The 12,630-nt window shown below is 38.9% G+C and overlaps 1 protein-coding gene across 10 annotated transcripts; it reads right to left on the reverse strand.

The window, feature by feature from the left end:
• Positions 1-671: 671 nt before the first annotated feature.
• PARP11 (poly(ADP-ribose) polymerase family member 11) lies at positions 672-11,831 on the reverse strand. Of its 10 annotated transcripts, none has more exons than XM_080363384.1 (9): positions 11,703-11,820; positions 10,451-10,534; positions 7,668-7,796; positions 7,450-7,570; positions 6,118-6,193; positions 4,819-4,891; positions 4,601-4,731; positions 2,550-2,701; positions 672-2,121 (listed from the first exon to the last, which is right to left on the reverse strand). In XM_080363384.1, exons 3-9 carry the CDS (start codon positions 7,791-7,793, stop codon positions 1,808-1,810), a joined length of 993 nt encoding a protein of 330 aa, XP_080219510.1. In that variant the 5' UTR covers positions 7,794-7,796; positions 10,451-10,534; positions 11,703-11,820; the 3' UTR covers positions 672-1,807. The 10 variants fall into 10 exon arrangements, with proteins under 10 accessions (XP_080219510.1, XP_080219509.1, XP_080219506.1 ...); XM_080363383.1 differs by lacking the exon at positions 10,451-10,534 and adding an exon at positions 11,377-11,639; XM_080363380.1 differs by lacking the exon at positions 10,451-10,534 and having other exon boundaries at positions 11,703-11,831.
• Positions 11,832-12,630: the final 799 nt, after the last annotated feature.

A 12,630-nucleotide genomic window follows, 5' to 3' on the forward strand; every position in this document is an offset into this window, starting at 1 on the left:
AGCAGGTTGAGATGCAGTGATGAAACTTTGAAAATGTAGCCAAGTGAGATAAAGAATTGGGTGCGCACATATAATCTTTTGGCCATGAATACATGTAATCCCTTACCCTCTATGTCTCTTACACATGAACCATTGATCAAGTCTGGGACTAGGTTTGGATCCAGTCACACCTAAACTCCTCTCTGAGAAGGAGTTTAGAAAGCAAGGGCACACATACTGAGGGCCTCTCTCTACCATTTTGCATCTCCTGTCCCCATATAAATCAGTTTAAACCAGCTCTCACCCGATTCTGCTTGGCATATTTCCTCCATGCAGTAAGTAATGGAGTGAACCTTGCCATCGAACTCTGTTAAGTCACACTTTACTTTAAATGATCTAAACATTGCTCTGTGGCAAGCAGGACCCAAAATCTATGACACAAGCCAGTACAGATCATTGTCTGCCATAATTATATACTATTTCTATAGGGATTTGTTACTGAAGCAGTGGAAGGGCTTCCACTTAGACCTTGTAATACTGTCCCTTAGCTCTCCTTAAGTCCCTTAACAAAGAAGAACACCAGGGACACAATTTCATGGCAAATTGTTCAACATTTCAGTACATTTCACTGTAACAGCCTCTTCTTCAGGTTCTTCCTGTATTTAAGTACTTAAGTTTGTTCTTTACCTGAATATTGTCTCTTTTGCTCTTTCTACATGTAAAATACTCTTTTAGCTTGACTATACCAGTTATGAAAACCTGATCTACACAGCTGTAAGTGAAAGCCTTCTATCTAAGTGTTTGAGAATTAAAGGATGGCATCTTCTGAAATTTTCATTGTTAGTTTAACCATAGGATTTCCAGTAAAGTTAATCTAAACATTGTCTTCAGTAACAGCAAATACATAAGGACTGAGTGCTTTTTAAACCTTGACCAAGCAAGAATCGTAATAGCATAGCTGCATGAATGTAAGTACATGCACATGCATACTACAACAATAGGACAAACATTTTATAGAGTAAGAACTCAAAGGTGTACAGCACTGGTGATATCCCAACATTGATCTCAACAGTTACATATCAAGCAATTAACAACCACAAGTGCTTATGGGTATAATTTCCATAAAAAACAAAGTCCAAATCCTAGTGCAAGAGGTTTAGTCATATACTTTTAAGATCACAAATCTTTGCAAGTATACAACTGAAGATTACAGTAAAAGGGACCTAAAGTTAAACGTAACAGCTTTCGTGAACTTTAGAGTTCTTTCATCAGTTTTCTCCAGAAGGATTTTTTTTGGTAGGTTTAGAATCCAAAATAAGAGACCTTCAAACACAAAGCAATATGTACTACAGAATACAGACATACACACATATGTAGCCAAGCCCCCTGGGGTTCTGTTGTTGTTTTGGGTTTTTTTTTTTTTATGTTCTACAGACAATCTTTCTAAAAAGATCAGCTTCATCATATGCATACTACATTACAGGCATATTTTTACCACATGAATAAATACTTGTAATATATTTTAAAAAATCAGAACATAAATCTTGCCTTTGAAAACTTACCAATGCCCAATGTATTTAAGGCTCCTTAAGCAATTTCAAGTTTGTAATAGTCTCTACATTTGAAAAATGGATTAGTAATGTCTACAGATTTTTAAATACAGTCCAACAATCTCTCTTAAATGTTTAATAGCTTCCATCTTCCATAAGCATATGCTAACTTTACTTTCACCTCTCTCCTTTCACGCTTCATGTTTTTACATTGTTGTCTTTACAAAAGGGACAAAAGTATCAAAAAGACACAACATTCAGTCCAGCACCTTTCAAACTTAACAAAATTCTATTAAGTACTCAGGGTAGATTTGGTTGGCATCAAAGATGACAAAGATCTTTGGATTCCATGTATTATCCACACAGCTGTCATACAAGTTCACAAAACTTCCATCTTTTGAAGGCGGCCTCATGTATTTTGAATCGCCATTGATATAGTCACCAGTTAACACACGAGCAAGAAACATGACTTTATCTGGTCTATGCAGATGAGGCTGCAGATTCACGCCATGAATTTGAAAAGTATCTCCATGCTTCATGTCCTCTTTGCAAAAACGACTGGAATACGATGCATCTCTTGCGAAATAGGTCCCTTCCAAATAAAAAAAATCTGATGACATTCTTATCATGATGGCTTAACTGCTAGAGCATGGATATAGGTAACAGGATGATGAAAGATGCCTCTTCTTTTATGTTCATTAGCAATACAACTCCCCCCGCCCCTGCCAAATTGCTGAATTATAGCAACATGACCAAATATTTTTAGTAGGAATGTTTTAGTAGGGAGATTGTCTTGTGATCAAAACTGCTTTGTTGTACATCTTCTCCCCACACTCCCTGGTCCTAACAACCAGTTGTGACAGTTATATTCCTTACTGCATCCCAACTTTCTTAATTACACTTGATGTAAAAGTAGAGCTACAGTAAACAGCTCCTGGATAAACACAGGGAGTAAGAGAACACTTAACAATTTTGAACTGTTAAGATTACCAAACTCTTGTTTGGAACAAAAATGCTTACCTTTTCCATATACAGCAGCATGCATCCCGTTTATTCTCCAGTCAAAGTTATGAATACATATTGCTTCTACAAATTCATTACTGGTGCCATGAAATAACATTTGCTCATTAATAGTTGGGACACCTCTTTTCTTCTTTAGTTGAGCTTTTTTCCTACAGAGAATACACAATACAGCATTACAAACATCCATACCATCAAATTAAGTTACTCCTCTGAAAACACTCCAGGGCAGACAGACCTAAAACACTCCATACATTCCACTTCCACGAATGCCTAGATGATTCTAGTTTTTAAACAGATCAGAATTCTTAAGGTAAACTTTTAGAAATCACACACTTCCGGATGCTGTGCACTATTTACAGAAGTAATCCAAGATTAGGAAAAAAGGTCTTTTATACCAATTTTACCAGCATTGTTCATTTGGTATTAGTTTTAGTGTGGTCATTTTCTGCAGATACATTTTTAAAAGAAAAGCATTTTTCTCTGATTTTGTTCCCTCCATCTACTTAAATAACACAGCAGAAGGGATAACAGAGTTAGTGGATTATGAGGTATCATTATCCAGGTAAACCACCAAAATATTAAAAATATAATTACTTTCATTTTTAGGTAATATGATAATTTCAACATGATAATTTCATAAAGTTTTCCAGAATTTATGGTTCACATACTTTCCAAAAGATATAAGCCATCTAGAATTTTTGGCAATAACCCCTTATACCTTTATTATGGTCTCATGGGCAGAAGCTTCCATTTTCTACTTGCTGTAATCATCTACAACTCCAAACTGAGATGCATAAACCAAAATATGCTAGACTAAGATTCATCTCTTACTTTCACTGTCCCACATGGGACACAAAAATAACTTTTAGTGAATTTGAAAAGATGAAATACCTACCTCCTTATAATATACTACCAGGCAATAATTTCTTCACCAGTGTGTGTAAACCCATCTACTCCAAGGCTGTATTTTACCCTCAACAGCAAAACAGCTAAGCCTCACTTGCATACACTTCTTCTAGCAATTTTCATTGTTACTTGTAGTTTTTGATACAGAAAAGTACAGTGCAGTGGTGGTTCAAGAAGTTTCACAAAGGAGATGAGAACCTTGAAGATGAGGAGTGTAGTGGTCAACCACTGAAGTTGACAACAACCAGCTGAGCACAATCATTGAAGCTGATCTTCTTACAACTACACAAGAAGTTGTTTGGCATTTGAATGAAATTGGAAAGGTGAAAAAGCTTGATAAGTGGGTGCCTCATGAACAGACTGAAAATTTAAAAAATCGTCATTTTGAAGTGTCACCTATGCAACAACAACGAACCATTTCTCAAGTGGATTGTCATGTGCAACGAAAAGTAGATTTTCTACAACTGGTGATGACCAGGTTGGACCAAGAAGAACCTCCAGAGCACTTCCCAAAGCCAAACTTGCACCAAAAAAAGGTCATGATCACTGGTGGTTTGCTGCCAGTCTGATCCACTACAGCTTTCTGAATCGTGGCAAAACCATTACACTGAGAAGTATGCTCAGCAAATCAATGAGATGAACCAAAAACTGCAGTGCCTACAGCCAGCATTTTTATGCTACAAGAATAAACAAACTTATTTCTCATTGGCAAAAATGCGTTGATTGTAATGGTTGCTATTTTATTAACAAAGATGTGTTTGAGTCTAGTCATGATGATTTAAAATTCATGGTCCAAAACTGCAAGTACTTCTGCACCATACTAATACAAAAAGCTTATTTTTGTTCTCCTTACTTCACTGTATCATGGGCATCTACCACATGGACACCCCAAGTAACTTTAATGTTTCTGTCTTACCTGTGCTACATCTACACCTAATGGATTTCTATAAGTACTACATTTCTGCACCTGTAGAAGCTATAGTGTTAAAAATGGAATTCTGAATACAGAGGAATAACAAATAATTTTTTTAAAAAATTAAAAGTAACACATTTTCATTAATAATAATAGCAATTTCTGCTGCATGCCTTCAAGATTTGCTCCATTAACAATCCTAAGTGTTGGGTTTAGAAAAAAATCTCACCTGCAAAAAAACTCCCACAAGTCTAGATTTTGTATTCTCTTAATTCTTTTAATTCGGTGGCTATCCATTGTTTTTCCAAAGAGACTAGAAACTTCATTATATTCATTTGTTTTCTTTTGCAATGGAATAAGCTGGAAAAAAAGAGGTTAGTACAATTTCAATTCGATGCATTATTTCATTATCCCATGTTTGTGACCTACTTGCATATCAACTCTTACCTGATAAGGCTCCTCAGTATTTACATTCTCCCAGTGTGAAGGCATAGGGATAGCCTCATTTTCACAGATGTAACTTCAAATAAGAAAAGGTAAAAACACATCATACCAAAGACATGAGGCATTTTCTTCTGTCAAACTCTTGCTCCAAACAATACAGTGTGCAAACAAACAAACAAACAAAAAAAAGCCCCAAACTTATATAAAACTACTTAAGGTTTTAATTCAAACCAAGTCTGTTGTCAGTAGGTAAGATTAAAGGCCTTGTTTTGTGTTCAAATAGGTCTTGTTTTTTATTCAAATTCTGGTTTAGCTTATTATAAACAAACCACAGTTGTGAACACTTTTAATACACCATCTACCCAACAAAAAATGGAAAGATAAATCAGAAGAGAGTCAGAAAGGTCTGCAACATCAGGAGAGCAGCACTAATTTAGACATGAGGAAGAATTTTTTTTCTATGAGGGTGCTAAAACACTGGAGCAGGTGGCCCAGAGAGGTGGTAGATGCCCCATCCCTGGAGACATTCAAGACCAGGCAGCACAGGGCTCTGAGCAACGTGACCTAGGTTGAAAGTATAACCAGATTCAGAACTAAAATTATTTCTAATAAACGATTTTGGTAAAAAAATCCACATATTTCATAGGGTCACTTTTACCTGTGGTAGTATCACTGCATTGATAAGTTTATTGTTTAGTGAGTAAAAGATTCACATCAGCACAGCTTTACATCTAATGACTGATCAAATGCTAAGAAACTTACAATCTGCAACAATTAGACTCATAAAACAATCTGGTTGTTATGATGCAATTTCTTGTAAGTTCACATCATTTTAGAGTAAATTGTTAAAACGTACAGACAAGAAACTATAACCCCATCTTTTTTGCTGTTACAATAATACCTCTAAATAATTTATGCAGTCACTATTACAATGGAACAAACTAGTCAATTTTTTTTCTGCCGCTTCTCCACAGCAATTCTGATTCAACAGGTATTTACAGCATGGGATTCCAATGGCTAATGTTAGGCACACCTTTAAGATTCTTGCCAAGGGATATCAGTATTCAGTATGCCTTGCCTCTTCCACTACAAGTTCCTTACTTTCTCAGAAAAAAAGATTAAAAAAATAAACTAAAAATTCTTTTGACAGTCTTCTCTTCTGAAATGTATTCCTTCTTCACTTGACTAGCTTTTCCACTCAAATTGTTTGATGTAAACAAAACAAAACACATTTTTGTTTCATTTTACTTAGAAGAATCAGGAATAAAATAAAAATAAGGAGCCTTCCTTTCATTTCCTTACCTGAAAGCATTGATAGTAAAGGGAGCTCGCTTTATTGGACGTTGCTTAAGGGTAGTTAGGTTGATTTGTTTCATCACTGAGCATAAAACAAGAGTTAAGATAAAAGTTTCTGCAAGTCATCTATAGCATATGAAACACTTAAGTGTCATTTTAAAAAATAACATTACTACACCGAAAGTTGTTTAACAGGAATTCCTATTTCAACAATTAATAAATCAGCATTTTCGATAAATGTTTCTAAATACTGCCCTCAGAATAACTGTCATTTATATGAGTTGTCAAAATATGCAAATATTACACAAACAAAACATTTATTGTTAAAATAACCATCTGAGATTCAGCCCCACTAAATCAATGGCAAAACTTCCACTGGCTTTAATATAACTAGGATGACAAAGTATATCACTGTCCTTAATGCAAGACACCAAGACCTACAAACAGAAACATAAAAACCGTTGTTTAGCATTTGCATTTAGTGCAAACCAATTTTTTTAAGCAGACATTTCAACACAAGTAATCGTAAAGCTCCCTCTATTGTTAGATACTACTTTACTCCTAGTAACATTGCTGTTTTACCAAGTCTCCACTTTCTGTATTTCAAATACTATTATTTTCTTTGATTTGGAAGAGGCTTCTATTTAAGCATATAGCTTAAATTTGATCAGAAAATAAACAACCTATGGATGGAAAAGCTAAAAAAAAAGAAAAGAAGTCATTAGAACATCCCTATGAACAAAGGACAGATTAACTGATTCATTTATAATTAACTACAAACATTAGAATCTTGTAATTATCTGTAAATTTACGAGCATGGCGCGAGATCTTCACAACCTACTAGAAAATCCTTTTGCCTATCTCCTCCATATTCTGACAACAGAACTGGCTTCAACTACCTGATGAATTATAAAATCAGTTTGATACCAGTTATTTTGCAGAAAGTTTTGCAGAAAGCTTCCTTCATATCAATATTTCTTATGTAGACTCTGAATGGAAGAGGTTTTTCAAGCCCACAGGAGTTGCATGTTGAAGAAAAAAGGTTCAAACTTCCCAGTCCCATAGGTGCCTGCTACGTACCACCTACAGGTGAGGTAAGCAGTGGTAACATGATGGAGCACTACTAAACAAGACATGCTAACTTATTAATAAACTACACTAGAAAATGCAACAGGGCAGCTGCTTCTAAAAACTCCTGTGTACTTTCCAGTAAAAAATACATTTCCAATCACAAGTTTCTGCACTGGATACGAGGACAATAATTTGCTGAATGAACAAATGAACTTGTACATCTGGTACATTATATTATTCAAATTTACTCTGTGAAAAGATACATACCTGAAAAGTCTAGCACGTAGTTAAATTTTGCAGTAGTAAAAGAAACAGAACCATGTGGGTTTGTTCGAAAGCTCCTTTCAATATCTTCACTGCTAACAGAGCAGTGACTGTTTGAATCAGCCTTCAAAATGAATGAAAAAGCATATTTAGACAAATCCACAATAGGTAGTTTGATGTATGGAATCCATCATAGCTAATATAACTTCATAAGTATTTACCTGGAACATATGCCATTTACCACACTCAGCCAAATAAAACCAGCCCCATTGGGTATCAGAGGTATCCATCTCTTCAACTGAACTTTCCATCTTTGGAAAAAAATCTTCTGATGTAGTTTGAGGCATTTCCTGAAACATTCACATGCATACACAAAAAAAGTTTGGATACTATTTGCAAAAATGCATTATTTGATAAATCAATAAAAAAGCAAAATAAAGTGAATTTACAATACCCCTGGCATGTGGAAGGCAGATTTGTTTTCTCTTTTTCAACTAAAAATTCTTAATTTGCTACTCATCCTGTATTATCCTTTAAGCCAGTTCTACATTTTAAAAACTCTTGCAAGTGTCTGTAAATGTGCCAGTAAAGGCAAGAGCTATAGGCTTTATCAGATCAAAGAAAGGGGCTAAATTCCATACTCACGGTCATATAAGCAAGGCCATTCATATATACAACAAGCTTTAAGTTACACATCAGGAATAATGTGTTGGGGTTAAATCTGGTATCTACTAGGTACTCCCCAACAGTGAACAAGTCAGACTGGATATCAGAAGTTGTTAGGAAAAACAAAACAAAACAAACAAAACAAAAACCAAAACCAAAACAAACAAACAAACAAAAAAAAAAACAACCCCAAACAAAACAAAACAAAAAAACCCCAAACACAACTAAGACAAATAATATAATTATTTAACTATGCAAGTCCACAGTGCATTATTCCTCAACACTGCATGACGGTCTGTTTCTTTCCTAATGGATGGAAGAAACAGGACAGAGTAGAGGTCTACAAACTCATGACAAAACTGAACATGGAATAAAGAACTGCATTTTCTTTCAACATAAGAAGGAAACACCTATCAAAGGTTGCACAGGTCAAGTTTGAAACAAGTGAAACTTCTTCATAGAATAGATGGCAATCTATGGAATTCTTTTAATGGTATGCTGTGGATGCTGCAAATTTATGGAAGTTCAAAAAGCAGCCTACCAATTCAGAAGAACAGTCCCTGCCAGATTTCAGCCCTCCTCACCATTCATCAATAAAATCCTGAAAACTCTGAAAGTATTTGACTCTACTTGCATATATCTCCTGACATGACAACTTGGCCTGCCACACCCCCCTGCAAACAAGAATTCTAAGATGGTTGGGGGAATCTTTCAGAGAAAGAAGCTTGCCCTACTAACTGAAAAGGTCAGCAACTCATTCACTCTAACTGCTTAACTAAGACTGGCACCCTTCCCAACAATTTTCTCAACTTTTGCTTCCAAGAAGTGCAACAACACCCTCCAGCTCAAGCAAGTAAAACAACATCCAGTTAAGATCCTAGATGCTTCAACTGGAGACCTGAAGAAGGCAAATACTGGAGTCTGGAAGTAGGCATCAGCTGGCCAGTGCTACTGGAGCAGGAGTTGAGAACAGAAGGCACTTCTTCTAGCACTATCCTTCCCCTTTATTTTTCCCAAGCTAGCCCTCTGAGGTTGTTTGAAAACAATCCCAGAAATCTCTTTGTGGTATAACTAGACACCATGTGCTTATCACAAAAAGCTCCAAATGGCTACAAAAATCTAGATGCTTAGAAAACAGGAGAATCAGAAGTGGACCTCCACAACATCTCTACATTGCAGAATATGAGTGCAAACCTACTTTAGTACAAACTTAACTCCACAAAGCTAAATACATGGATAGCTGCCTCAAGTTCAAGCAGAACTACACTACATGCACATCAGGTGCATGGAAAAGAGAAAACTGTTCTTTACTTCAGAAGGCATCTGCCAACAGCTCTTCTGTTCCTCACAGCAATACAAAATCACAGAGCCTACATTCACTTTGTATTAAAGCACAACTGGCCAACATATTTTGATTACAATTTTCCACCTTCAACTTGATTCTACCCCTCAGATGAGTATTTGGTTATGTTCTCTCCTACAGAGAGCGGTAGTCTACAATTTTTAAAGCTAAGAGGAAAGCAATTCAGGTTTTTTGGGTAGTGTTTAGTTTCCTCATGTTCCCACTAAAATTGCCAGACCTCACCTCCATCCCAGTGTTTGTTCAGGGCCTCAAATCTGATCATTCAAATCAGTAATACCTTTTGAACAAGTTACAAACAGAGAAGGCATGTTCATCGGTGCCTCGTCGACACATTTATACTCCTCTGGGGCTAACACAGCCTTCAGAATAAGTAATTTACTAAGGGGACAGTTATTCCCATATCTTTGAAAAATGTTACATTCAATCCATATGTATTACCCTAGTCACAAAGTCTAGGGTAAGCAGGTGGATTCCAAGATACTTAGAATGACAGAAAGGCATGAATACATAAAGCCGTAAGAACAAGAGAGCAGTTCTCAAAGGTGACATAAATCTGAAATACTTGGAAGGAAATCAGTCAACTTACTGATGAATTTAAAAATCAAACCTACACCATTTTTAAGGAGCAGGTAGCTTTTTATCCAAACACGCTGAATGCACACAAAGTGAGCGGAAAAATCTCAGTGGGCTTTTCTGAATGACAGGATGTCAACTATCAAGACACAGCAAGGAGAATTTTATTAGCAACGCTGTTGGTAACAAAAGGCCTCTCAACTCCTATTATTAGCACTGTTTCTACTGGTCCAGGAGTTACCAGAACAGCTCAAAATCACTCTGACAGCAAAAACTATCATCCTAATAGAATGAATGCTCATTGTGTGTTGTGGTATGACTGAATGGCTTTACTACTACTGGTAATGCATTGCCTCATTTTTCCAAAAGTACCTTTAAGTTTGAATGATAAACATGCCTTACAATGTGTAGAATCACAGAATGGTTTGGGCTGGAAGGGACCTCTGACGATCATCTAGTCCAGTCTACCTGCTAAAGCAGGTTCACCTAGAACAGATCACACGGGAATGTGTCCAGAAGGGCTGTGGATGTCTCCAGAGGAGACTCCACAACCTCTGTGGGTAGCCTGTTCCAGTGCTCTGACACCTTCAAAGCAAATAAGTTTCTCCTCATGCTTAGACGGACCTCCTATGCTACAGTCCATGCCTGTTGCCCCTCATCCTATCACTGGGCATCACTGAAAAGAGTCTCATCCTCTTGACACCCACCCACAGCTGTGTAGCATTGATACAATACTCTCTCGGCCTTCTCTTCTCCAGGTTGAACAGACCCAGCTCTCTCAGTCCTTCCTAAGAAAGATGCTCCAGACTCCTAATCATCTTTGTAGACCTCTGTTGGACTCCTTCCAGTAGTTCTTTGTCCTTAAACTGGGGATTGTCTAGTCTAATCCACCCTGCCATGGGCAGAAACATCTTTCATTAGACGAGGTTTCTCAAAGCTCCATTCAACCCCACTTTGATCACTTCCAACAATGAGGCACTGACAGCTTCTCTGGACAGTCATCCTCATGGTAAAAAACACAGAACTATCCTGATGGGCTATTCTGTCTGATTTCTTGTACTGCCTGCTTCCACTTAGCAGATTGTGCTTCATTCCCAAAGACTCTTTTGCCTACAAATATCAACTTTGTATAGTTCCCTGTTGTGAACATTAGCAGTGCTAAGGGCCTCCCTGTCTCTTCCTTTGAGAGCAAAGTACCTGAGCAGGAGACCTGGCTGAGGTAAGACTGCAGGGCTAGGGAGGGCAAGTGAGAAAGAAGAACACCGTTAGCACTAGTAAAGGACACAATGTGAAATGACAATACCCTAGACAGCTGTATCACCACTTACCCCCTTTGTGCTTCAGGGGACCACTGCTGAAGTCACCCTCTTTACCGACCCCCTCCAGAGCTGATCCCATCAGAGCTCAAGGACACGGCAGGGTGGTCGATCTAACCACAGCACCAGTACCTCTCCAGCTGAGTCGGAGGCTTCCCCAAAGATGGTGGCCTACGCCCCCACCCTCTTCCCCAACCTGGCAGAGCGCTCGCCAGCGGCGGCGGGGTGGGAGTGGGGCGAAGCGGCCTGCGGAGCGCGCGTAGTACGAAGACGGTCTGAGGAAAAGAAAGATTAAAAGGAGCGGCCGTTTCCCCCGTTCCCCTCCAGCCCGCACTCACCGCATCGGCCGCCCACCCCGGGCTCGCTCCCCACATGCTGCCCAGAGAGAAAGGGGGTGGGGGGCAGGAGCGGTGGCACGCAGGCCGCGCCGCGGAGCGCGTCACTACTCGGCCTCCAGCCGCTTCCGTTATCGGTGGAAGAGGAAAGGGGCGAGGCAACGGCTGTTACAGCTCGCGCTCGATAGGTTCGTCACACAGGCGGGCGAGGCCTGGTGTACAAATGCGCGGCGGGGTGGGCGGGGACACGCTGCGGTATGTGTCGCTCTGCAGAAGAGCGGGGATCCCTCACAGTGGGTGGTGACCTGCCGCGCCCCCCGCCCCCACGGGCACCTGGCGGCCTCCAGGCCGTGGTGTAGCAGCGATTATCGCCTGTCAGTCATACGGGCTCCGCATACAGGCTCCAGCAGTTTTTCCGGTGCTGTGCGGTGTGTGGGTAGCATTTTGGAAGTGAGATGCTCCGGTGCAGCACCCCTCACTGCTCCGTATCATGCAACTTCGTTTCTTTTAGTTCTGATTGCTGGCTGTCGTCCTGGATAGCAATGGGCCTCTACTTTACCAAGGAATTTTTACAGTCCACAGTTTCCCTGTGAAATATGCATATACAGAATAATAGAATTATTTTGGTTGGAAGAGACCCTCAAGATCATCAAATCCAACTGTTAACCTGACACTGGCAATAAACCATGTCCCTGAGAACCTCATCTATGTGTAGGAAACAATTATTTTGCAAATATAATAGGATCAGGCAGGCTCCCTCAGCAAAGCAATTTTTTTAATAACAATATTGCAACACCAGGTGTTCTACCTAAAGGCAGGCACACATAATAGGGCAAAAAGCCCATGCTTATATCCCCCCCAAATCCTAGCCGCAATTTCCCTCACCTGTTCCCCATTGGTTGGATACCTCAGGGTTTACAGACTACCCAAT

The sequence above is a fragment of the Nesoenas mayeri genome, assembly GCF_963082525.1.
Source record: "Nesoenas mayeri genome assembly, chromosome: 1".
NCBI lineage: Eukaryota > Metazoa > Chordata > Aves > Columbiformes > Columbidae > Nesoenas > Nesoenas mayeri.

What these genes read in the sequence shown, in the direction of transcription:
- PARP11 (XM_080363380.1), bottom strand. Translation starts at nt 11,738, where the DNA reads ATGTGGGGAGCGAGCCCGGGGTGGGCGGCCGATGCG. An exon ending in ATACTGAGGAGCCTTATCAG is followed by an intron (nt 4,732 to 4,818) that starts GTAAGAGTTGAT and finishes CTTTTTTTCCAG; the next exon opens with CTTATTCCATTGCAAAAGAA. An exon ending in TGCTGCTGTATATGGAAAAG is followed by an intron (nt 2,122 to 2,549) that starts GTAAGCATTTTT and finishes TTTATTTGGAAG; the next exon opens with GGACCTATTTCGCAAGAGAT.